General features: G+C 47.3%; 1 protein-coding gene across 15 annotated transcripts in view; it reads right to left on the reverse strand.

Moving 5' to 3' along the window:
* The window catches only part of HSPG2 (heparan sulfate proteoglycan 2), a 240,738-nt gene that overhangs the window by 181,542 nt on the left and 31,926 nt on the right, over window positions 1-27,270 (reverse strand). For all 15 annotated transcript variants that reach the window (XM_079986616.1, XM_079986614.1, XM_079986613.1 and 12 more), the window contains exons 2-3: window positions 6,669-6,804; window positions 3,834-3,917 (exon numbers count right to left, since the gene is read on the reverse strand). In XM_079986616.1, coding sequence (XP_079842742.1) covers window positions 3,834-3,917; window positions 6,669-6,804 — 220 coding nt within the window. The remainder of the gene's footprint in view (window positions 1-3,833; window positions 3,918-6,668; window positions 6,805-27,270) is intronic.

A 27,270-nucleotide genomic window follows, 5' to 3' on the forward strand; every position in this document is an offset into this window, starting at 1 on the left:
TGGGAAATGCAGTTTGGCCCCCACCAAGAGTGCTACAGTTCCCAGCACCCACAAGAAACTACAATTCCCAGCGCCCACAAGAAACTACTATTCCCAGATTTCTTCTTTGGATGGGTGGGTGTGCGCTTTAAATCCATGATGTGTATGGTGCCAGTGTTTTCCCCTCTGAAAGTCACTCCAAATGCACACCTCTATATCAATTAGGACATGACCATTTGTGTTGGGGGGCCCTGCACCCCAACATCTCTGCAGGGGGAATAAAGGGGGAAGGCCATGCCCCCCTTATGCCAAGTCAAATATGCACTGCATTGAGCTCAATAACATCAACACTGGCTGGCAGCAACACTCTGGGGTTTCAGGTATTTGCATCCTTACGGGGAGATGCTGCCAGAAATTGAACCCAGGGCCTTGCAGTCTTTTGGCAAATAATCTCAGCACTCTCAGCCTTGCTCCTAAGCAGAGGGGCCGAGACACGCCCTGCACCAGCCTAAGCTGGAAGGCAGAATCTGGCCTATTCCTGATTGGTTGTCCTTAAAATAAAAAAAAGGTTCAAGGACAGATAAAGGTGGATTCTGTTCCTTCTCTCCCAAGCTTCCAACTCCTGCACTGAGAGGCAGTATGGCATAGTGGTTAGAGTGTCGGACCGGGACCTGGGAGACCACAGTTCAAATCTCCCCCAACTCAGCCATGACCTTGACGACCAATTCCTGCCTCTCAGTCTAACCTACCTCACAGGGTTGTTGTGGGGGTGAAATGGGGGGGGGGGAGAAAGGCCATGTCAGAGGAAAAGGTAGGATAGAACGGCAATAAATAAAGAAACCGGGAAGCTGGAAATGAGCACAGATGCGCTGGATAGTCGAAGGGGCCGGAGGCGACTTCTCCTGCCGAGACGCCGCAGACAAGACAGGCCTCCGCCTTTCCAAAAAGCCTCCCCCACAGTTGGATGGGCCTCTTGGGTCGGGAATGGGATGGGGCCGGCAGGGACTCATCTCACCAGCAGCTCTGGAAACCGCCCCAGGCCTCTCCTGCCCACGGCTCAGGCAGGAATCCGGAACCAGACGCCTTCCGTGGCACAACCGGGCATGCCGCAGGCTCTTGCCGGTTGCCAGCACAGACCAGATGCCCCAAAGGGAAGCTCAGGAGCAAGGTCTGGTGGGCGAGAGGCATCGGGAGACAAAGAAAAACGGAAGAAGAGTCCTGGTGGATGAGACCAGTGGCCCGTCCAGTTCAGCTTCCCCTTCTCCCAGTGGCTCCCAGTAGCCCCTTATGGGAAACCTGCTAGAAAAATGCAATCTGTGCTGCTGACAGAAGAAGTGCGACTCATGCAACACATTGGCAATTAATGTACACAGAACAATAATTATACATATTTTAACAACCTTCCGAGAAAAATACAAAACATTAAACAAAGCCACAAAGACTTGCGAACGACCCAGCCTAAAATGAATTTATAATGTCTGGTTTCAATAGATTTTTCAAATGCTTAACTCAGTCAGTTCATGAAGATACCAACGAAAGGTAAGTTCAAGGATATTCACAATACTGAGAGATGCTAGTAGAGTTGTAAAGGTAAAGGTACCCCTGACCATTAGGTCCAGTCGTGACCCACTCATCTCGCTTTATTGGCCAAGGGAGCCGGCGTACAGCTTCCAGGTCATGTGGCCAGCATGACTAAGCCACTTCTGGTGAACCAGAGCAGCACACGGAAACGCCATTTACCTTCCCACCAGAGCGGTACCTATTTATCTACTTGCACTTTGACGTGCTTTCGAACTGCTAGGTTGGCAGGAGCAGGGACCGAGCAGTGGGAGCTCACCCCGTCGCGGGGATTCAAACCGCCAACCTTCTGATCAGCAAGTGCTAGGCTCTGTGGTTTAACTCACAGTGCCACCCGCGTCCCCAGTAGAGTTGTAGATGGATGTTAATAAAGTTGTAGACAATGAAGTTCTAGACGACAGGGTGCCAGCGTTTTGCACCTGTTTCGCCCTGGCAGTCCAAGTAAGGAAATCAGTCTCTTAAGTTTAAGCCAAGAAAGAGTATTCTCTATAAGACTGAATATCAATATACATATCAAGACTTTGAAATTAGACCACTGAAGAAGCCTGGAAAACTATCTTGGGAGTGTGCTACCCGCAAGCTCCAGTTAAAGGGCCCCATCGGGGGCGAACAGCGGCCTCTTGATTACTTGGACTGCCGGCACCTCTTGGTATTGTGAATATCATCGAACTTACCTTTTGTAGTATCTTCATGAACTTATTTAATAGACTGAGTTAAGCATTTGAAAAAATCTATTGAAACCAGACATTATAAATTCATTTTAGGCTGGGTAGTTCACAAGTCTTTGTGGCTTTGTTTAATGTTTTGTATTTCCCTTACGGGAAACGAGCAAGCACAATTCGAGCACAATTTCACTACGGATTTGAACACTGCACCAAATCCAAAGGCAAGCTGCACCGGTAGAACCTCAGCGCATGACAGATTGTGCAATCTCAACAAAGCTCAACAAAGTCACCCGCAACCTGCAATATTCATTCTCCCATGCCGCAACACCCCGGTAGGTGATGGTAACTTAGAGCTTCGTTAGACGCAACCCTTTTATTCTGCATTTCCCCTGTAAAATGGGAGCTTTTGTTTGTATTATTTAGGAGCCAAAAACTCTATCAGGGAACTACAGGGTCCTCTAGCTCAGCAGGAATCACAGCAGAAGAATTCCTGATAGACCGTCACCCAACCTCTGTTTAAAAACCTCCAAGTCCACCACCTTCTGAGGTTGTCTTGTGGTTTAAATGACTGAGCCTCTTGAGCCTGCCGATCAGAAGGTTGGCGGTTCGAATCCATGTGACGGGGTGCCCTCCCGTCGCTCTGCCCCAGCTCCTGCCAACCTAGCAGTTCAAAAGCACACCAGTGCAAGTAGATAAATAGGTACCGCTGCGGCGGGAAAGTAAACGGTGTTTTCATGCACTCTGGCACTCGTCACGGTGTTCCATTGTGCCAGAAGCAGTTTACTCATGCTGGCCACATGACCCGGAAAGCTGTCTGTGGGCAAACGCTGGCTCCCACGGCCTGAAAGCGTTATGAGCACCACAACCCCATAGTTGCCTTTGACTGGGCTTAAGCATCCAGGGTTGGTTTTTTTTATGACTGATACCCGCATTCTGGTTAAAAAAGGACACGGGTGGCGCTGTGGGTTAAACCACAGAGCCTAGGGCTTGCTGATCAGAAGGTCGGCGGTTCGTATCCCCGCAACAGGGTGAGCTCCTGTTGCTCAGTCCCGTCTCCTGCCAACCTAGCAGTTCGAAAGCACGTCAAAGTGCAAGTAGATAAATAGGTACTGCTCTGGCAGGAAGGTAAACGGCGTTACCGTGCGCTGCTCTGGTTCGCCAGAAGCGGCTTAGTCCTGCTGGCCACATGACCCGGAAGCTGTACGCTGGCTCCCTCGGCCAACAAAGCGAGATGAGCGCTGCAACCCCAGAGTCTGGGGCCTAATGCGCTGCAACCCCAGTGACTGGACCTAATGGTCAGGGGTCCCTTTACCTTTACCCGCATTCTGACATTTGCAATCCAACTGATATCTGCACTCTGACCCACACGTATGTCCAGGACCGGCCAATTTGGTTGAGGGACCATTGCAAATTTCTCCCCCCTCCTGCCCACCCACGTATGAAGCTGTTGGGAGCCCTGTTACACCCAGCTCAGCACCTCCTGCAAGCAGCTGCACCCCAGGGTGCTGCCAGCTCTACAGCCAAAGTTTCCTCGGGATGGGGAACTTTGGGGATTGAATCTGGAGACGTCTTGTACCCCACCACTAGACCAAGACCCAGCTGGCCTCTTACCTGTGGGGAAGAGAGGCTCGATGGTGGGGAGAGGCTTGTCCGGGGAGACTGTTCCGCTGCCGTTCTCGCCACTTCCATACCCATCTGCAAGGGAAAGCAAGAACCACGACGTGAGTGTCACCTGAGCCAGCTTAGCATTGCATAGTTGGAAGGGACCCCTGAGGTTCATCTAGCTCAACCCTCGGCAATGCAGGAATTGCAGTAGAATTGTTGTTGTTGTTTATATACCATCCTATACCTGGAGGTCTCAGGGCAGTTCATGGAAAAGATCACAGGATATAGCAGAATAAAAGTGTTGGTGCTGACCTTTAAAGCCCTAAACAGCCTCGGCTCAGTATACCTGAAGGAACGTCTCCACCCCCATCGTTCTACCTGGACACTGAGGTCCAGCACCGAGGGCCTTCTGGCGGTTCCCTCACTGCGAGAAGCCAAGTTACAGGGAACCAGGCAGAGGGCCTTCTCGGTAGTGGCGCCCACCCTATGGAACACCCTCCCATCAGATGTCAAGGAAATAAACAACCATCTGACTTTTAGAAGACATCTGAAGGCAGCCCTGTTTAGGGAAGCTTTTAATGTTTAATAGATTATGGTATTTAAATATTCTGTTGAAAGCTGCCCAGAGTGGCTGGGGAAACCCAGCCAGATGGGCGGGGTATAAATAATAATAATAATAATAATAATAATAATAATAATAATAATAATACAGTGGTGCCTCGCAAGACAAAATTAATTCATTCCGCGAGTTTTTTCGTCTTGCGATTTTTTCGTCTTGCGAAGCACGGACTTTGGAAAAGCTTCAAAAATCACCAAAGTCTTCAAAAACCTCAAAAAAGGCTACCACACCGCGTGCTATGAGTTGCTCCTCGAAGTGAATGCACGGTTTTAAGAAAAAGGAAACAAACTTGCAAGACGTTTTTGTCTTGCGAAGCAAACCCATAGGGAAATCCGTCTTGCGAAGCAACTCAAAAAACGAAAAACTCTTTCGTTTTGCGAGTTTTTTGTCTTACGAGGCATTCGTCTTGCGAGGTACCACTGTAATATGATAAAAAGAACAACCCAATAACACCTACCCCAGAAAAGAGCCACCGTTTAAAATGATATAGGATGTCAAACAGATGAACCAAAGGCCTGGTTAAAAAGGTACATTTTTGCCTGGCGCCTAAAGGTGTGTAATGAAGGCACCAGGTGAACTTCCCTAGGGAGGGCATTCCACAGACGGGGAGTCACTGCAGAGAAGGCTCCGTTCTTGTGTTGCCACCTTCTGGACCTCTCAAGCAGGAGGCGCACAAAGGAGAGCCTAAGAGGATGATCTCAGGGTCCAGGTAGGTTCATATGGAAAGAGGCGGTCCTTGAGGTATTGCGGTCCTGAGCCGTTTAAGGCTTTATAGGCGGAAACCAGCATTTTGAATTGGGTCCGGAAACTAATTGGTAGCCAGTGCACTCGGACCAGGATGGGTGTCATATGCTTAAACCGTCTTGCTCCGGTGAGGAACTTGGCCGCTGAATTCTGCACTAGCTGAAGTCTCTGAACCATCTTCAGAGATGGAGAGTCCACCCCCTTCTGAGGAAATATTCTAAGTTCTGCTTAGAACCCTTGGTCTGTGCTATTAAGACAACATAGCGAGATCTACAGAGCAGTTCACAACTCAGCTGAATATCAATGGGTTTCATTTGCAGATGATACACTTTTGTTTATCACAAAACCTCACACTTGTATCCAAAGGCTGTTGCAAACAATAAATACTTTCGGTTAAATTTCTGGCTACTCTATTAACTGGGTTAAATCAGAACTGGCGCCAATGGGCGAAAAGGTGCTAACACATTCATGTAAGAAATATCAGTTCCACATTACTTTGTTGGGAGCCGCCCAGAGTGCCCGGGGAAACCCAGCCAGATGGGCGGGATATTATTATTATTATTATTATTATTATTATTATTATTATTATTATTATTTGTTCAATACTTAGATATTTTAATTCCGAAGGATATAATCCAGTTAGTACCAGGTAATAGGAACAAAATAATCAAAGAGGTTTCCTTAGACATTGACAGGTGGGAGTCATTAAACCTTACCCTTTGGGGAAGACTAAATGAATATTACTCCCATTTTATATTCCAAGAAGGATCACAGTCCATATTCCCAGAAAATAAGCTCATTATTAAAGAAATGCCTATGGGGTTCTTCAGCTCCAAGATTATCATTATTAAAAACGCAATTAAACAAGGAGAAAAGTATTAGGATGTATAAATACTAATGGGGGTGAGTTAAAATTGTCAGATGATAATATTATCCTAAACCACACTCTAACTATGTGCGGTCTGACAGTGGGTCAACAGAGATGGACTCTTCATACCCTTACTTTTGCCAAAAGACTGATATTGATCCATTGGAAAGATAATATTATGCCCGTCCCACTTTGATCAATAGATAGAAAATATGATAAAACATATTTCTTGTGACATACGAACAGATTGCTTTTAGACATATGTTGTGAATGGATATATATAATCATATTTGGAACGCAGATTTTCTGTTTCTTATCTCCTTCAATTTATTTCTCCACTGAAAATGAAATTTAAATACACTGAGAGCCTCCTCCTCCACCACGAATTTGTCCAATCCCCCTTTAAAGCCGTTCAAGGTGTCGGCTGTCATTGCCTCTTGTGGGAGGGAGTTCCACGGGTGAACTCTGTGAAGGACTTTATTTTGTCTGCCCTGAATCTTCAGACACGAAGCTTTTGCGAGTACGAGATTCGGACATTTGCCGTCCGTCCTTCGCATAGCCAAACGTGGTGCTTTGGAAGAGGCGGGAAGTTCCCCAGCCCAACCCTCACCTCCGGACGCCTCGTCCGCTAGCAGGTCCTCATCGTCAGAAAGCTCCGCGTATTTCCTCCAGCGCTGGCGCACGGCCTCCGATTCTGTGTCTTCAGGGAAGGAGGACTCATCCGGCCGCTTGGACGCGTGAGCCACCTGAGAGCAGGGAAAGCAGAGCGGTTAGGTGGAAGAAGGTGCTGCTCTCGTCTTGAGCATGGAGAACCCACTTTCTCTCTCCCCTACCAGGATCCGTCCCAGGAAGGGTTGCCGCCACCTGCCGTTCTAGCCAGGTGGCAGATCCTCTGCAACTTGGCCTCCTCTGCCACCCCAACAGGGCTGGATTTAGGTTTGATGAGGCCCTAAGCTACTGAAGGCAATGGGGCCCTTTATATGTCCAGCGGTCCTTGGTCAACAACAAATTGTCACTGGGTTTTTTTGTGTTGAATATAAGCTATACGGTAATTTATGGACCTAATAGGTATCTAAAGCCATCTGCACATAACAAAATATGTATTTAACGAAGTATTTGTTGAACTGAAATAACAATTAAGAAGTATATCAATAGTGAAATACAATTAAGAAGTATATCAATAGTGAATTAATTATTAAGCTCTAACTTAAAATGATTTTGTTATTCATAACAAACTTAATAATGCAAACACACTGGCATTTGGCAATAACAAAAGTTCCTTTAGAAACGCAATTTACAAAGACTCATAATCTAGTCTCTTTAAACTTGCTATAACATGAAAGAATAATAGGTGTCAATCTATGATGCAAACTACTAATAATTATAAATAGCAGAATGTAGGCACCCTAGATATAGAAATGAGCAAACCAGTGATATTTTAGGGAGCAGGCTAGCAGGCGGGGCCCATTACTTATATCATAGGAGCATACACAACACAAAACACTGTTGCTGTTATGTAGATTTTATTTTATTTGTTTTTTTATCTTTTATTTTGGAAATGTACATCCAGTTTTTTTCCCTTTAAATTTTTTGGGGGGCCCCAAGAGAGTGGGGCCCTAAGCTAGAGATCCTCCACAAGGGGGCAGAATTTGGTGGCGCAAGAGTGTGTGTGCCCCACAACCCCCACCCCTGACCTGTACAGTCATACCTCATGCTACGGCCACTTCATGTTACGTTCTTTCAGGTTACGTCCCGCGGCGACCCAGAAGTACCGGAAAGGGTTACTTCTGGGTTTCGCCGCTTACACATGCGCAAAGCACAAAATGACGTCACACGCATGCGCAGAAGTGGCGAATCGCAACCCGTGTGCGTGCAGACGCGCCACTGTGGGTTGCGCTCTTTTCATGTTGCGAAGGGGCCTCTGGAACGGATCCCGTTCGCAACCAGAGGTACCACTGTATTTGTTCCAGACCAAAGATGGCAACCAGGCCCAGATGGAACATTCCCAATCGCTGGAAGAGCCCCAAGGGTGGATTGAGCCCAGAGGGCTCCTGCCCACAATGGGAAGCGTGCAAGCAGAATTCGAACACAAGAGCAAAGTCTCCCCTCCTGCGCTTTTCAGGGACTGGGACTTGGAGGGAGACTGCCCGTGGATATAGAATCATAGAATCATAGAGTTGGAAGAGACCACAAGGGCCATCGAGTCCAACCCCCTGCCAAGCAGGAAACACCATCAGAGCACTCCTGACATATGGTTGTCAAGCCTCTGCTTAAAGACCTCCAAAGAAGGAGACTCCACCACACTCCTTGGCAGCAAATTCCACTGTCAAACAGCTCTTACTGTCAGGAAGTTCTTCCTAATGTTTAGGTGGAATCTTCTTTCTTGTAGTTTGGAACCATTGCTCCGTGTCCGCTTCTTTGGAGCAGCAGAAAACAACCTTTCTCCCTCCTCTATGTGACATCCTTTTATATATTTGAACATGGCTATCATATCACCCCTTAACCTCCTCTTCTCCAGGCTAAACATGCCCAGCTCCCTTAGCCATTCCTCATAAGGCATCGTTTCCAGGCCTTTGACCATTGTGGTTGCCCTCCTCTGGACACGTTCCAGTTTGTCAGTGTCCTTCTTGAACTGTGGTGCCCAGAACTGGACACAGTACTCCAGGTGAGGTCTGACCAGAGCAGAATACAGTGGCACTATTGCTTCCCTTGATCTAGATGCTATACTCCTATTGATGCAGCCCAGAATTGCATTGGCTTTTTTAGCTGCCGCGTCACACTGTTGGCTCATGTCAAGATATGATGAGTCCTTCTCTTTCGATGCCTAAATGGGAATTCGAGAGTCATCGAAGAACCTCAGAAGATCCTGCTGGATCCAGTCAGTGATCCATATAGCCCAATGTCCTCTTCTCAAAGATGCCCCAAGCAAGGACTGAGCATATCTCCGAACTTGTGAATCCCAGCAACTGGCATTTCAATATTTTATTGAAAGTTTTCAACGTTTGATACAATAAAAGCCAATCTAATCTAGAGAGAGAGAGAGATACAGAAAAGCCAAAATAAGAGAAAAAAACAAAAACCAAAAGGCAAGAGAGAGAAGGAAAAAAAGATATAAAAACCCTCTCATCACAATTGTGCCATATCCTTTTTCCATATACAGTGGTACCTCGGTTTTCAAACATAATCCGTTCTGGAAGACCGTTCGAGTTCCAAAAACCAAGGTGCAAAGGGCAGTCAGAAAATTTAATAGAGAAAATTGAGGGGAAATAACATATACACGCAGCGGAAGTAGTTTGACTTCTGAGACACGTTCGAAAATGGAAGCATTTACTTCCGGGTTTACAGCGTTTGAGTTCCGAAACGGAGACGTTTGAAAACTAAGGTACCACTGTACAGAAAAGCAGACATTCCCAGCTCTCACCTGGGAATTCCTGTTTCTTTCCCCTGCCTCCCACACAGAGCCCCGCATCATCCACCTGTCAACTCTCTGTGTATGTCCTCATCAGTCCAGGGTAGAGGACTTCAGAAAAAATTAAAAACAAAAAGAGCCAAGTTAAGGGCAAAAAAGGAAAACCCAAAACAACAAAAAAGTGGGCTTCCCATCTAATATCTGCCAATTGTATATATACAGTAATAAAACTTCAAATTAATCAGAGCAGACACGATGGGTTAACGTTTAGGTATATCAAATTACATAGCTTCTTATCATGCATCACAGCAATTGGTGTTTAGAGCTATACTGCTTTTGATAGTGGTTCGATATAATAAGAGCTTGCTGGGAGTAACTGGAAAAATGCAGAAGAGCTAGGGGTGAACCAATGGAGGAAAAAACTGAATAATATTATCATTTTAGAATACCTAACTGTGAAGATACATAGAATGAAAGGGTTTAAGGTCAGTGAGAAAGAGGAGGATTGGTTTGAGAAGATATTGAATTATTTGAGTAGGTTTGAACAATTTGGGGCAATTAAAATGTTAAAAGTTAAATAAACCTTGTGGAAGGAGGAGTGTTAAGGTATATAAAAGGTAAAGGTAAAGGTACCCCTGCCCGTTCGGGCCAGTCGTGACCGACTCTGGGGTTGCGCACCCATCTCGCTTAAGAGGCTGGGGGCCAGCACTGTCCGGAGACACTTCTGGGTCACGTGGCCAGCGTGACGAAGCTGCTCTGGCGAGCCAGCGCAGCACACGGAAACGCCGTTTACCTTCCCGCTATAAAGCGGTACCTATTTATCTACTTGCACTTTTGAAGTGCTTTCGAACTGCTAGGTGGGCAGGAGCTGGGACCGAAAGAAGGGAGCTCACCCCGCCACGGGGATTCGAACCGCCGACCATACGATCGGCAAGTTCTAGGTGCTGAGGTTTTACCTATATGTTAAGGCATATAGAAGTCTACATATGGTTAAATTGAATATGTTATTATTGAATATGTATATTATTGAATATTGTATACCCAATGTATCAGCCGCCTGGGGGGTTTCACTGTTTGTGTTTTGGTGGTTAGTAAAAAAAATAAAATAGGGACGCGGGTGGTGCTGTGGGTTAAACCACAGAGCCTAGGGCTTGCCAATCAGAAGGTCGGCGATTCAAATCTCTGTGACCGGGTGAGCTCCCGTTGCTCGGTCCCTGCTCCTGTCAACCTAGCAGTTCGAAAGCATGTCGGACTGCAAGTAAATAAATAGGTACCGTTCTGGCAGGAAGGTAAACGGTGTTTCCGTGCGCTGCTCTGGTTCACCAGAAGCGGCTTAGTCATGCTGGCCACATGACCCGGAAGCTGTCTGCGGACAAACGCCGGCTCCCTTGGCCTATAGAGCGAGATGAGTGCGCAACCCCAGAGTCGGTCATGACTGGACCTAATGGTCAGGGGTCCCTTTACCTTTACCATTTTAAAAAAATTATATATATATAATATGAGCTTGCTGGATCAGGCCCAGGGGCACCGTCTAGTCCAGACTCCTCGTCTCACAGCAGCCAACAAGGAACCCCAAAAGAAACCCTCTGAGCAGAGCAGCAACTTGGGAATCCCCAAAACTGACATTAAAGGGTATACTGCCACGGATAGTGGAGTTACGACATGAGAAGAGCCCTGTGGACAAATCAAGCCAAAGGCCCATTCTGATCCAGACTGCAGGGAATGAAGCTATAGCAGAGACCCACCCCTCTTGGTGCCTGCCTGGGGAGAAAAGGGTCTCCGGGCCGCAGCATCAAGGGGACTGAGACAGAACGGGCGATGCCAGGATGCCAAGATCCTCCTTGGACGATGCTTGAAGTCAAGGAGCCGAGCTGAGGGTGCTCGAGTCGCCTGGAAGAACAAACTGGGGAACAGCCAAGTCACTTGGGAGAGGCTTTGATAAGGAACAGAGAATCAAGGAGCTGCTATAAACAGGAAAGTGGAATGCAGGGCCCAACTGTGTGTGTGTTTGTGCGCTACATCCCATGCACAGCGAGCTCACGCTGAACGACAGCAGAGTCGTATAGTGGTTAGAGTTTTGGACCAGGACCTGGGACAGTCCTGGGTTCGAATCGTCCACCCACTTGGGTCATGAAACTCGCTGGGCGTGGCCTGGGGCAAGTTGCTGCCTCTCAGCCTAACCACCTCACAGGGCTGTTGTGGGGATAGAACGAGGAGCGGGAGAAGCACGTACAGTGGTGCCTCGCAAGACGAAATTAATCCGTTCCGTGAGGCTCTTCGTATAGCGGTTTTTTCGTCTTGCGAAGCAAGCCCATTGACAGCTTAGCGGATTAGCGCTACTAGCGGTTTAGCGGCTTTTAGCGGATCAGCTGATAAGCGGCTTATCAGCGGATCAGCTGATAAGCGGCTTAGGGCTTAGGAAAAGGGGGGGGAAAGGGAAAAAAAACCCCGCAGGAACTCGCAAGACATTTTCATCTTGCGAAGCAAGCCCATAGGGAAATTCGTTTTGCGAAGCGCCTCCAAAACGGAAAACCCTTTCGTCTAGCGGGTTTTCCGTCTTGCGAGGCGTTCGTCTTGCGGGGCACCACTGTACCTGAGCTCCTTAGAGAAAAGAAGTGAATGCAAAAAATTAAAAAGATATGTATACAGTGGTACCTCAGTTTTGGAACATAATCCGTTCCGGAACACTGTTCAAGTTCCAAAACTTTTGAAAACCGAAAACTCAATAGCCGACAGCTAGGCCTCCAGATCTTGCACTCAGCAGAAGCCGTATGTCATGTTCAACTTCTGAGGCATGTTTGAAAACCGAAGCATTTCCTTCCGGGTTTACGGCGTTCAAAAGCCGAAACGTTCGACTTCCAAGACGTTCGTAAACCGAGATACCACTGTAATCTTAAGGACCCGGAGCAGGAAGTTTGCTGTTGACCGAGAACAACTCTGCATTTTCCAAATCCTCCTCCTTGTGGATTCATTGATTAAAAAGACTGATCGCCCTCACTCTTTGCCAGTACAATATTTCCAGTGGGCCGGTTATGGGGCGCAAGAATAAAAGCAGCCGGCTGAACCGTTAAAATAAACTCTCGCACCCGCTGGAACATGGCATGAGGCAAAGAAAAGGCAGTGTGGACTCCGGAAGGGGGAGTAGCTTAAAATGCAATGATCGAGCTGGCAAAAAGCCCTTCAAATTAGTATTATGAATAAATTTATATAACACCCTTCATCCCATGACCACAGGGTGGTTTGCAACGTGCCAAGACAGATAAAGGAAGTCTTAACCCGTTGCTGGAATCAGAGTGGCAAGAGGCAGCGGCTGTACCTGTAAACACAGAAGGCCATGGATAAAGCATTGTTATTAATTGTTATTAATCCCGCTTGGGGGTTTTCTACAGGTTGGCCACTGTGAGAATAGGATGTAGGGACTGGATGGGCCTCCTTCGGCCTCATTCAGCAGCCTGTTCTTAGGTTCTTATCACCATTTCCCAACAAAAGTCTCCAGCACAGATTAAAACGGGGGGGGGGGGGAATTTGGGAGGGGGAACCAGGTTTTTTCCAATGCTGTTTTTTTTCCTGGAAAAATTGGAAAACAACAGTTTAATATAGTTTTCATATTCCACACACTTTCGCCCCAATTTTTCTGGGGAAAAAACAGCTTTGGGGGGAAACGGGGGAAAATCTGGGGTCCTCCCCCCAATTTTTCCGGTTTTTTCCCAAGCCTTCCCATCCCTAGCGCAGATACTACAGAGATGGAAAGAAGACAAAGTCCCGACCAGAGACAAATGGCTGATGAAGAGGATGGACTATGCCGAAATGGCGAAACTGACCGGGAAAATCAGAAACCAGGAAGAGTAGAATTTTAAGAAGGAGTGGGGGAAATTTATAATGTTTTCAGGAGAACACTGTAAACAGCTAAAAACTTTGGCAGGTTTTGAGTAATGCTTGTAGTGTATAAAAAGTATGGTAAAAATGGGTTAGTTAAGAAAAATAGAGAAAATAAGAGAAGCAGTTGAAAAACGATAGATAGAGGTAACCATGGAAGATCAGCGAGGAGTTGAAGGATTCAGGGAATCCTAAATGATGATGTTGGTGCTTAATGTTTGAACGTCAATTCGTAACGTAAAGTCTAATAAAAAAAGATCTGACTAAAAAGTCTCCAAGGAGAAACTAGAATTTGCCCCCAAGTTTAACGCTACCTGTTCAGGGCTCAGCAGAGACCAGGGCTTCCTGTCCCACAACTACGAGTGTAAGATTTTGCTAGGAAACGACAGCATTTCTAGTTTCCTGCTGCTTCGTGCAGCCTCAGGGCTTATTCTGTACACATCGGATCTTCGCACGGGAATGTGAGAGGCTGCGTTGCTCTCCTTTTCCTGGACTTCTGACTCCACTGTTTACAATTTCTCCCTCTCTCTAAATATATTTATATATCGGCCAACTGAGGATACCCTTCCATGCATCTCTTGAAGTGGTTCTGGTTGCACAAAAGCTTTTCCTGTAACAAACCTGCTCTGTATCGAAGGTCGCTGTGAGGCGCCCGGTTCAGGTTTTTGCTGCTCCAGGCTCAGCATGGCTGCCTCTCTTGGCAGTTTTCTGAGTCACCCGGGAGGCCAGGAAGCAGATTGCTCCAAGGACGGCTGTTCAGGTTGAGCAAACACAGATAAGAGGGGGAAGCCTCTCCAGAGCAAAAGCACGAGTCTGTTTATTGGATTACAAATGGCACATTCCTGAAAGCTGGTTTTCCCATCACCTTTCTGCTGAAGTGGGCAGAATAGATGGAAATATCACCAGTCAAACGGTGCAAGTGGGGATTCCCTCTGACTCTGCTTTCATTAACTACTCAAGTTTCTAGTCCTTATGACTGGGATTAACCTTGAAGGCATCACAGCGTTGCATGATCAAATATCAAGAGCCACCGAAGGGATGGATGGAGCCCAGAGCAGCCAGTTCATAGAACCACAAGATCACAGAATTGGAAGGGACCCCTGACGGCATTTAGTCCAACCCTCTGCAACACAGGAGTCACAGCTCAAGAATTCCAGCAAATCTTTTTAAAAACCTACAATGAAGGAGAGTCTTCTGCCTTCTGAAGGAGTTCAGCTCTTTCTGGCAGAAGTTCGGCATAGCTCTGCCGTGCCTCCCTCATGAGAACTAGAAGCACAGCCCAAAGCATGCAGAATAGGTAAAGGTAAAGGGGACCCCTGACCATTAGGTCCAGTCGTGACCGACTCTGGGGTTGAGGTGCCCATCTCGCTTTATTGGCTGAGGGAGCCAGCATACAGCTTCCGGGTCATGTGGCCAGCATGACTAAGCCACTTCTGGCAAACCAGAGCAGCGCACGGAAACGCCGTTTACCTTCCCGCCGGAGTGGTACCTATTTATCTACTTGCACTTTGATGTGCTTTCAAACTGCTAGGTTGGGAGGAGCAGAGACTGAGCAACGGGAGCTCACCCCGTCGTGGGGATTCCAACCGCCGACCTTCTGATCGGCAAGTCCTAGGCTCTTGGTTTAACCCACAATGCCACCCGCATCCCAGTTCAGAAAAGGGAGGTGCAAATTTGCAGCATTCAAGAAAGCCGCTACTGCATTTCACTCAATGACCAGAGGTGTTTTGTTTTGTGCGGAAAACAAGAGATACCTTCAGGAAATAAAGGCACTACGGTTGAGAACACGTCTGGCACAAAACGGGAGTTGTTATGGTTCCACACACACACCCAAAAAAAGCACTGCGGGGGCCACATCCACCACTTGCTCACATCCCAGTTCCGACCCTGCTGGGTCTCAGAAACCCAGCGAGTCAGCCCTGTGGCGGTACTCATGCGGCCCTGTTATGTGCGCACGCATGTTGGGTCTGTTATGCAAGGCCGTGCATCTGCAGAGCAGCTCAGGGAGGTGGTGAGAGTTCACGTCCACCGCGGGCCAAAAGCGGCGTCGCAGCAGCCACACGGCTGGAGGGCCAACTGGCCCCTGTCCACTGCGCACACAGGAGAGCCCCCTCCACCTCCGGCCAGCCCCCCCAGCCCCGTTGCTCCTGCCTTGCAGCTGCAACAACCTCCTGGCAAGAACCTCCCCGACATTGCTGAGCAGCAGAGTCATCTCCGAGGAAGGAGGAGAAGACGGAGAGGCGGTGAGCTCATCTCCCCATCACTTGCCTCCCACGGCAGTCCGAGGGCTTGCTAACCTCCAGGCCAGGAAGGAAGGAAGGGGCTTGCTCTTCCCACCCCCCTCCTCTGGGGCCAGAGACTGCAAGCTGACCACCGCTGCTACCTCTGACCCCTGCAAGGACACAGAGCAGCTTGAGGCTCAGGGATGTTGGTTCGCCGATTTCCTCCGCTTTTATTTTTTATTGATTTTACAAATATAAAGTTGTAACAATCCAAATACATATTCGTCAATGGAGATGACTCTGCATCTCAAGACTTCGCCCCACCCAGTCTCTGGGTCTTGATATCAACATTAAAATCTGCATATTATCACCTAATCATCATCATCAAACCTTTTATTGGCATCACGTAAAGGTAAAGGGACCCCTGACCATTAGGTCCAGTCGTGGCAGACTCTGGGGTTGCGGTGCTCATCTCGCTTTATTGGCCGAGGGAGCCAGCGTACAGTTTCCGAGTCATGTGGCCAGCATGACTAAGCCGCTTCTGGCAAACCAGAGCATTTACCTTCCCGCCGGAGCGGTACCTATTTATCTACTTGCACTTTGACGTGCTTTCGAACTGCTAGGTTGGCAGGAGCTGGGACTGAGCAACGAGAGCTCACCCCATCACAGGGATTCAAACCGCCGACCTTCTGATCAGCAAACCCTAGGCTCTATGGTTTAACCCACAGTGCCACCCGTGTCCCACATCCAAACATCCAAAACAAATCAATACAGAATTACCACTTCCTCAGCGGCACAAAATATTTGCTAAAAGAAAGAAGGCAGAGCAGTCTATCATCACATCTCTAGGTCTCCAGGGAGATCAGACATCTGCAGTATATTTTGATGACAAAAAACCAAACAGAGATATTTAGCCATTAACTTGGTGAGCTCCTGATCATTCCCCAGTAATAGAAAATGTATGACCTCCGACTCTGGTTTCCACTTGGGGATACAGAGTTAATCTAGAATTTGCTGGCGGAGATCAGCATATAGTTTACAATTAAGAACCATACGTGTAAGGGTTTCCACCAGGTGGTCTTCACATGGGCAAGTTCTTTCTCCTTCCACCCTGCCTGAGAACCTTCCCCAAAGGAGGTTGGATGGATTTGAATTAAACCTGACCAGCGAAAACGCCCTTCTTCCTTAAGGGTTAAGCAGAAATTCAAGGTAATTGTAGTTAGTTTCATGTGCCCAAGAAAGTTGAAAATAAAGGGGGGAACATGTTTTCTCTGCTGCTACTGTTAGTTCCTGGCGCTCAATAATCTATACTTTATATCAGTCAAAGTTATCCATAACATTTGAGATTTAAAGCCTGCTAATGTTTATATCTGCTTACAGTGGTCTCCAAAATAAACTCTAATTCCTCCCCCCATACTTTTTAAGTTTTTGTCCTCTTGGTTCCTGAGCTGGTTCCCCAGCTTTGCGATTTTGGCATATTCCATTAGTTTAACTCTCTGGTAGGGACTTTGTTTTCTTTCCATCCCTGAGCTAAAAGCATCCGAGCAGCTGTTGTCCCATACTGATTTCCTCCACTTTTAAAGCCATCCCAAGTTGGTGGCCATCCCTGCCTCTCAAGTCAGAAGCATAGCTGCCTCCAAAAGCATCGCTAAGTAGCCCTTGATAGCCCTCTTTGTGAATTTGTCCAATCCGCTTTTTAAAAGTCACCTGAATTGGCAGCCGTCACTTGCCTCCTGTGGAGGAGAGTTCCAGTTTAACACTGCGCTGGGTGATGGAGGACTTCCTTGGAACATCCCTGAATCTCGAGTTCTAGCATGATGAAAGAGGGAGGGAAAAGCTCTTCCCTCGCCACTCTCTCTATGCCTTCATGTTGTTGTTGTTGTTTAGTCATGTCCGACTCTTCGTGACCCCATGGACCAGAGCACACCAGGCACTCCCGTCTCCTTCATGGATCACTTGACGTGGAGACGGGGCTTGAATAACTCAGAGAAGCTATGAGCTATGTCGTGCAGGACCACGCAAGACGGATGGGTCATACTGGAGAGTTTTGACTAAACATGATCTACCTGGAGCAGGAACCGGCAAGCCGCTCCAGTATCCCTGCCAAGAAAACTCCATGGACAAAAACAACAGGCATGCCTTCATACCCGCCAACATTTCTCTGGTGAAAATACAGACACCCTATTCCAGAATAAGAATAATAGGGGCACTGTGGGTTAAACCACAGAGCCTAGGACTTGCCGATCAGAAGGTCGGGAGTTCAAATCACCGTGAGCTCCCATTGCTCAGTCCCTGCTCCTGCCAACCTAGCAGTTCGAAAGCGCGTCAAAGTGCAAGTAGATAAATAGGTACCACTCCGGCGGGAAGGTAAACGTTGTTTCCATGTGCTGCTCTGGTTTGCCAGAAGTGGCTTAGTTATGCTGCTACATTACCCGGAAGCTGTACGCCGGCTCCCTCAGCCAGTAAAGTGTGATGAGCGCTGCAACCCCAGTCGGCCATGACCAGACCTAATGGTCAGGGGTCCCTTTATCTTTATCTGTACCTTTTACCCCACCCATCTGACTGGGTTGCCCCAGCCACTCTGGGCAGCTTCCAACATACAGTGGCACCTCGGGTTAAGAACTTAATTCATTCCGGAGGTCCGTTCTTAACCTGAAACTGTTCTTAAACTGAGGCACCACTTTAGCTAATGGGGCCTCCCGCTGCCGCCACACGATTTCTGTTCTCATCCTGAGGTAAAGTTCTTAACCCGAGGTACTATTTCTGGGTTAGTGGAGTCTGTAACCTGAAGCATCTGTAACCCGAGGTACCACTGTATATAAAAGCATATTAAAACATTAATTTATTTAATTTTTAAACTTCCCTATACAGGGCTGCCTTCAGATGTCTTCTAAAGGTTGCATAGTTACTTATCTCCTTGGCTTGGGGATGTGAGGGTCACATAACTCCAACATTTCTCCGATGAATATAGGGACATCCTAAGGAAAAGTGGGACATTCTGGCGTCAAATCAGAAACCGGGATGGCTTCTGTAAATCTGGGGCTGTCCTGGGAAAATAGTGACACTTGGGAGTGTCTGTTGCCCTGCATCATATTACAAATGTCTATCATGTTGTCTCTGACTCAACTTTCCACTAAACTGAAATGCCAGAGGATCCTTACAGGACCAATGACTAAGATATTGAAAATAAATAAACAAAGAGCACAATGGAAGGTCCCCTGAAGGTTCCTTATGTGTTGAGCTACTAATATACTGAAATAATAACAATAATAATCTTGACTCAGCGCTTCCACCGCAGGGGATATCTGCACATCTCACTCTGTTTCCCAAGATCCTCTGCAGTGATCTTGGGGTGGGGGGTCATTGCTGCTCCCCCCGCCTCTCCTTTGCCCTTCCGCCAGCCCCCTGCAAACAGTGCCCTCCCTGCTCAGGTGGGAAAAAGCCTGCCTGGGCCCCGTCCTTGGCAGCGGAGGCGTCCGAGGGCAGCAGACCGCGCCAGGAATTCAACACGGCAGCAATTTTGCCCCCTGTACAAACACGGCAGGGCACATTATTGAAGGCTGGGCGGTCCCGGGACAATGACTACGGCCGGAGACATAAAAGGGGGTTTAGCCGGGCCGGGCCGCCTGAAAGGGCGTGAAAAGGCAAGAGGGGAAACAGGAGCTGGCAGGCCGTGCCGGCGGCAAATGCCAGCAGGGCACCATGCCAGCGGCGGGAGATGAGCCAGGCAGAGCGGGCTCTCTGCAGCAAGGCGTGCTTCTTCCGTGGGCTTTGTGTGGCCTGTGGCAGACTAAGGCTGGCCAGAAAGTGGCCTCCGCGCCGATCAGAGGGCTCTTGGCACAAAGGGGTGCCACCCATCCGTCCTGGTAGCACAGGCAAGGCATGCCAACCGGGGAGCAAAAAAGCAGAGTTTGGCTAACCAGGAGAAAGAACTTTCTCAGGGGGGCAAACATGGAGGCTTTTAAGCAGAGTGGCCCTCTGTTTGGGATACTTTAGCTGGGAGTCTTTAGCACTCTCAACCATCCCATGATTCTATGAAAAGCACTGGGCGCAGCAGTTGGAGATGAATTAAGAAGAAGCTGATCAGATGATGTACAGATGGTACACAACACCAGTGCAGTTAGGGAAAATGTACAAAACTAGTTCAAATATATGTTGGAAGTGTAAGGGAAAGGAAGGGACATTTGTTGTGGGATTGTAATGTAATTATAAAATTTTGGGAAATGATATACAATGAATTGAAGAAAATGTTCCATTTAACATTTGTTTAAAAACCTGAGGCATTTTTGTTGGGGATTGTAGGGAAAGACATGCCAAAAAAGCTGAAAAACATCTTCATGTATGCGACAACGGCCGCGGGAGTTCTGGTAGCACAAGGATGGAAGACTGAAGAAAGCCCAACTAAAGAATCATGGCAAGAAAAATTGACAGACTATGCAGGACTGGCAAAACTGACATATAAGCTACAGGACAAGGATAACCGTGATTTTAAAGATGAATGGGAACCCTTTACAAAGTATTTGAAGATGCAACAAAGCGAACCGGACTCCTTGGCAGGTTTTGAATAAACATTCACAAACTTTTTATTGATAATAATCAGCTAAACAGTTTGAAGTTCTATATAACTTTGTAACATGCAGAAATCAGCGGTCTCAGAGAAACCAAAGACTGGAACTGAGGGAAGTCGGGGGCGGGGGCGGGTTTGTGTGGGAGAGTGGGGAAGGGAGGAAAAATCGGGGGGGAAACAAGGATGATATGTTTTTGGATAATATGTTTTGTTTTAATTTTGAATTTAAAAAACTTTTTTTTTAAAAAAAAAGAAGCTGATCAAAGTCTCTCTTGAGCTGCAAGAGGTTCACTCCAAGAGGGAAAGAGGGTGCAAAGGGGGTTGTCAAAGGAATTCTCACGGCTTCAGCCCAAAACCCAGGAATGCATTCGGAACACCAGGAAGAATGCGAACAGATACTTTTGGCTAGGCCACAGCTCGGTGGCAGAACAGCTGCTTGGCATGCAGAAGGCCCCATGCGCAATCTGCAATGACATCTCCAAGTCGCTGGCAGGGCTGGGCAACAGCTGGTTTTTAACATTGCAATCTAGTCAGAAGCGATGTGATAGAAGTTGATAACGTTGAAAGAGTGGACAGAGAAAAGTTTTTCTCCCTCTCCCAAGAGTTTGGATTTGATATCCCGCTTTATCACTACCCGAAGCAGTCTCAAAGCGGCTCACATTCTCCTTTCCCTTCCTCCCCCACAACAAACACTCTGTGAGGTGAGTGGGGCTGAGAGACTTCAGAGAAGTGTGACTGGCCCAAGGTCACCCAGCAGCTGCATGTGGAGGAGCGGGGAATCGAACCCGGTTCCCCAGATTACGAATCTACTGCTCTTAACCACTACACCACACTGGCTCTCCCAAGATCGCAAGCTGAACATTGGAAGATTCTGGAAGAAGACAAAACTGGCAATTCCCAAGAAAACTGAACCTTTCTTTCTAGGGTTGTTGGGGGCAAGTGTCCCAAAGAATACGATTTTAAAAATTGTGTATGCAACAGCTGCCAGAATCCTACACGCGCAGAACTAGAAGGAAGAAACCCAACCTCTGCTTTAAAACCTCCAAGGAAGAAGAGCCCACCACCATCTGAGGTCACAGAATCATATAATGGCCGAGTTGGATGGGACCCCGAGGGTCATCTAGTCCAACCCGCTACAACACAGGAATTGCAGCTCAAGAATCTCTGACAGATGGCCATTCAACCTCTGTTGAAAAAGCTCAAATAAAGCCTAAAAAATACCACAGGATATAATCTTTCGTCTTAGACACCGGTAAGAATACATACTACGCGAAGCGGATTTTGCAAAATACTCTTTTCCTGGTTTTTCGAGCAACATATTCAAGACCAGAGAGCTTCCTTGCAAGCTCATTTTCGAGATACGAGATGCAGAAAGAATTTCAGCGCTCTTCAGCAGAACGGCCAACTTACTGCTGCCTTGGCAGCACCTGCACCACATTGGGATTGTGGAAATATATACAACTAGAAATGAATCCGTTTAAGCCATGTGACTCAAATCGGGTTGAGTATTGCACTATTTTTTTAAAAAGCGACGGGGATTCAGAGCCCTGAAACTCAAGTTTCATTCATTTCATTGTGGATCCGCACCAGGCGTGAATTGGGCACTGAGCCCGATTCCTCTCTCTTCCCTGCCCCTCCTGTTTCAGCACCTCCCAAAATCTCATTTTTGTTTCATAATCTGTTTCTTTGCGGGGTGTTGGGAAGATGCTCCAGCTGTGTCTAGGGCGGCTCCCGGCCCTGGTTGGCACGTGGCAAGGCTCCCAGCAGGCACACAAAGTAAATAACCTGAAAGGCAGCACTATTTGTGTGTGTCAACTCTGCCGAGGGCGAGTTTGTGGTCTGGAGCCACGAGGGAGGCAGGTAAGTTGCTGACTAACGGTTGGAAATTCCTGCCCTGCGGTGCGGAGGGACTGGTGCCAACTGGGAACCAGGAAGAAAAGACTTCTTTGGCATTGGCTACAAAGGAAGGAATGAGGAGGAAGGGAGAGGCGGCGTCTGGTACCGGCAGAGAGAGAGACTGGTTTGCCGGGGAGTGGAGGGTGGTGGGAGAGGCTATGGGGAGATCCTGCCCCTCTGATGGGCAGATTCTCACGTAGTCGACAGCGTGGGTGCCAAGCCAGGAGCATGCACTCACAGTCCCACAGTCCGTCCCCCCCCCCTCTCTCTCTTTCTCTCTCTCTCTCTCTGTCTGCAAAAGCATCCCTGCTCCTCTCTGCAGCCTGGAAACACTGACTTCACTGCTGATTCCTGGTCTCTTTGTGCATCTTGGAAGGAAATCGCCTCAGAGAAGAAGCCTGGAGCAAAAACCGGGGATCTGCGTTCCAATTCAGAAGCTGCTGCATCAACAGAAGCCACGGGTCACCCTGCAACTCGCTTGGAAAGAGCTGGGAACCTCAAATCAGAATTTACACCATGGGGAGGGGGGACATAAGAGCATCAGAACAAGTTTTCCAGTTGAGGACAGTAACCCATCTCATCTGTTACCACACTAGCCAAATACCTTCTAAGAACCGAGGAACACAAAATATGGTCTGAAGTTCAACATCAAAAAAACGAAGATCATGGCCACTGGGCCCATCACCTCCCAGCAAATAGAAGGGGAAGAAATGGAGGCAGTGAGAGATTTTACTTTCTGGGGCTCCATGGTCACTGCAGATGGTGACAGCAGCCACAAAATTAAAAGACGCCTGCTTCTTGAGAGAAAAGCAACGACAAACCTAGACAGCATCTTAAAAAGCAGAGACATCACCTTGCCAACAAAGGTCCATCTAGTTTAAGCGATTGTTTTCCCAGTAGTGATGTGTGGAAGGGAGAGCTGGACCATAAAGAAGGCTGATCACTGAAGAATGGATGCTTTTGAATTCTGGTGCTGGAGGAGACTCTTAAGAGTCCCATGGACTGCAAGAAGATCAAACCTATCCATTCTGAAGGAATTCAGCCCTGAGTGCTCACTGGAAGGACAGATCCTGAAGCTGAGGCTCCAGTACTTTGGCCACCTCATGAGAAGAGAAGACTCCCTAGAAAAGACCCTGATGTTGGGAAAGATGGAGGGCACAAGGAGAAGGGGACGACAGAGGACGAGATGGTTGGACAGTGTTCTTGAAGCTACCAGCATGAGTTTGACCAAACTGCGGGAGGCAGTGGAAGACAGGAGTGCCTGGCATGCTCTGGTCCATGGGATCACGAAGAGTCGGATACGACTAAATGACTAAACAACAACAACAAGTCCATCTCATCTGTTACCAAACTAGACAAATACCTTCTAAGAACCGAAGAACACAGATAGACTGCCTCTGGAACTGGAGGTTCCATAAGAACATAAGTAGTCTGGCTGCTGGGCAGTGGCCCAACGAGTCCAGCATCCTGTTCTCACACTGACCAACCATGATGCCTGTGGGAAATTAGCAAGCACAACCTGAGCGCCATTTCCAGCAACTGATATTCAGAAGTTGTGGAAGCAGAGCATAGCCACTGTGGCTGGTAGCCACAGATAGCCTTCTCCTCCATGAATTTGTCTGCTCCTCTTTTCCAAATTGTTGGGACGCGGGTGGCGCTGTGGGTTAAACCACAGAGCCTAGGACTTGCCGATCAGAAGGTCACCAGTTCGAATCCCCACAACGGAGTGAGCTCCCGTTGCTTGGTCCCAGCTCCTGCCAACCTAGCAGTTTGAAAGCACCTCAAAGTGCAAGTAGATAAATAGGTACCGCTCCGGTGGGAAGGTAAACGGCATTTTCGTGCACTGTCCTGGTTCACCGGAAGCAGCTTAGTCATGCTGGCCACATAACCCGGAAGCTGTACGCCGGCTCCCTCGGCCAATAAAGCGGGATGAGCGCCGCAACTCCAAAGTCGGCCACGACTGGACCTAATGGTCAGGGGTCCCTTTACCTTACTTTTTCCAAGTTATAATCATCATCATTGCCGTCGTCATTTTTATTCTTATAACAGGGTCTCCCCAGGGTCTCCTCAGCCACTCTGGGCGGCTCTCAACAGAATTGCAAGTACAATAAAATATCAAACATTAAAAACTTCCCTAAACAGGGCTGTCTTCAGATGTCTTCTAAAAGTCAGGTGGTTGTTTATTTCCTTGCCATCTGATGGGAGGGCGTTCCACAGGGCGGGCGCCACCACCGAGAAGTCCCTCTGCCTGGTTCCCTGTAACCTCACTTCTCACAGGGATGGAACTGCCAGAAGGCCCTCGGCGCTGGACCTCAGTGTCCGGGCTGAATAATGGGGGTGGAAACGCTCCCTCAGGTTTACTGGGCCGATGCTGTTTAGGGCTTTAAATGTCAGCACCAACACTTTTAATTGTGGTCGGAAACGTACTGGGAGCCGATATAGGTCTTTCAGGACCAGTGTTATATGGTCTCGGCGGCCACTCCCAGTCACCAGTATAGCTGCTGCAATCTGGATTAGTTGTAGTTCCCGGATCATCTTCAAAGGTAGCCCCAAGTAGAGCACATTGCAGTAGTCCAAGGCATAGCTGTCAACGTTTTCCTTTTTTTAAGGGAAATTCCCTTATTCCAAACAGGATTCCTCGCAAGAAAAGGGAAAAGTTGACAGCTATGGTCCAAGCAAGAAATAACCAGAGCATGCACCACTTGGGTGAGACAGTCTGCGGGCAGGTATGGTCTCAGCCTTCGTACAAGATGAAGCTGGTAGACAGCTGCCCTAGACACAGAATTGACTTGCACCTCCATGGACAGCTGTGAGTCCAAAATGACTCCCAGGCTGCGCCCCTGGTTCTTCAGGGGCACAGTTACCCCATTCAGGACCAGGGAGTCCTCCATACCCGCCCAAATTGGTTGCATGAAGACAGATTTTTTTTATCCAGCTCAGCCCAGGATCTGGGCACTTAATCAACCCTTCATCAGGGCTGACGCCCAGTTAATCAACTCTGGATTTCCTTACGCATACACAGAAAGGGAAGATTAAAGAGAGGTATGACAACAGTCTCCCAACATCCGCACTGCTGTGTTTGTAGTTGGCTATCAATGTGATAAGAAGCCGAGCAAAACAGTCCTTCCGATGCAAGAAGACTTCTGTGCCAGGCAAACTTTATTATTACAGTAATAAAAGAAAAAATCCTCAGGCATTTGAAGTAGTAGCTTTGATCTTCTGGTGGCATTCTACTGGTATTATTGCTGCTTAATTGCTGGCTCAGTTTTGCAAAGTGGTTTCTCTCTGTATTTTTCCCCCTCAGCATTATTTTCCCCATAGTTATTTATCTGTCACATTCATAGCACACCTTTCTCTCCATGGGGCTCAAGCTGTTGCACATGGTTCTGCTTTTTTATCCTCTCAACATCCCTGCAAGGCAGGTTAGGAATTGGGCTTTTAGTGTCGGGGCACCTGCCCCTTGGAATGCAGTCCCCTTAAAATATTAGGCTCTGGCATCTTTTGAGAACCTACTTCCCTACCCAACAAGCCTTGCGTAAGTGGAAAACCTCCTCCCAGTTCCCATCTGCACCGGGATCGTTTTTAAGATTTGTTTTTACTGCTTCCTCACTTGGTCTTTATTTATTCATTAAAAAACCATATACCAAAGTATCAGAGAAATATATCACAGTGGTTTACTACACTATAAAACCACACAGCAAAATCATAAAGTTAAAACAAGTTCCAAGCGAAAGAATTGAAAACAAACATCAAGAGACGGTTGCGAGGGGTGTTCTCCTAATTGCCTGCAGAAGCCTGGTGGAATAGAAAACATTTCAGGAGGTGTTTATTTATTTTTTTAATAAATATTTATTGAAATTTTTTAAATAAATACAAAATGCAAAAATGATAAACAATATAACATGAATCATAACACATTTTTTCAAAACTTCTTTGGACTCCCTCACGTCTCCCACTCCCACTTACATCATTATAACCTTTTTCCAGCAATTTATCATCTTGTTTACATTCTTGAATCTCGTTCAATTAATTTAATCTAATAATTCTCCAAAAATTTTATATTTTCCTCAATCTCACTTATCGTCAAATTCAAATCTAATTCAATGGTAGGCAGTTATTTATGATCTAGCATCCTTCTTAGTCTTCTGCCAAATTACAATACTTTTGTAAATAAATCTTGAATTTCTTCCAGTCTTCTTCAACCCTCTCTTCTCCCAGGTCTCGAATTCTACCAGTCATCTCGGCCAGTTGCATATAGTCCATCAGCTGCATCTGCCACTCTTCCAGTGTGGGTAGATCTTGAGTTTTCCAACTCTTAGCGATAAGTATCCTTGCTGCCGTTGTTGCATACATAAAAAATGTTCGGTCCTTCTTTCAGGAGGTGTTTAAATGTTGGCACAGATGGCACCTGCTCAACCTCCAGTGGCAGAGAGTTCCACAGGACTAGGCCAGCGATACTAAAGTTTCTCATTGTCAAACGGGCCTCAACAACTTGTGAAACGACCAGATATGCTCCTGCAAATGATTTCCATAATCAAGCTGCGATATTACAGGGGTACCTTGGTTCTCAAACGTAATCCGTTCCAAAACCAAAGCATTCCAAAACCAAGGCGTGCTTTCCCATAGAAAGTAATGCAAAATGGATTAATCCATTCCAGGCTTTTAAAAGCAACCCCTAAAACAGCCGTTGAACATGAATTTTACTATCTAATGAGACCACTGATCCATAACATGGGTAGGCAAACTAAGGCTCTGGGGCCAGATCCGGCCCAATCGCCTTCTAAATCTGGCCCGTGGATGGTCTGGGAATCAGCGTGTTTTTACATGAGTAGAATGTGTCCTGTTCTTTAAAATGCATCTCTGGGTTATTTGTGTGGCCTGCCTGGTGTTTTTACATGAGTAGAATGTGTGCTTTTATTTAAAATGCATCTCTGGGTTATTTGTGGGGCATAGGAATTCGTTCATTTTTTAATTTATTTTTCAAAATATAGTCCAGCCCCCCACAAGGTCTGAGGGACAGTGGACCGGCCCACGGCTGAAAAAGTTTGCTGACCCCTGATCCATAAAATGAAAGCAATAAACAACGTCACACAATCAAACAGTAGCTGAACTGGGTTCCACACAGTCACAAAAACAAAACGAAAAAGAGCCTCCGAAACAAAAATGCAAAATAAATAGCAAAAACAGACCGACCTCAGCATCAAAACGGAAGCATGGCACTCAAAACAGAACACATTCAGCT

This window comes from Podarcis cretensis, assembly GCF_951804945.1.
Source record: "Podarcis cretensis genome assembly, chromosome: 8".
Lineage (NCBI taxonomy): Eukaryota > Metazoa > Chordata > Lepidosauria > Squamata > Lacertidae > Podarcis > Podarcis cretensis.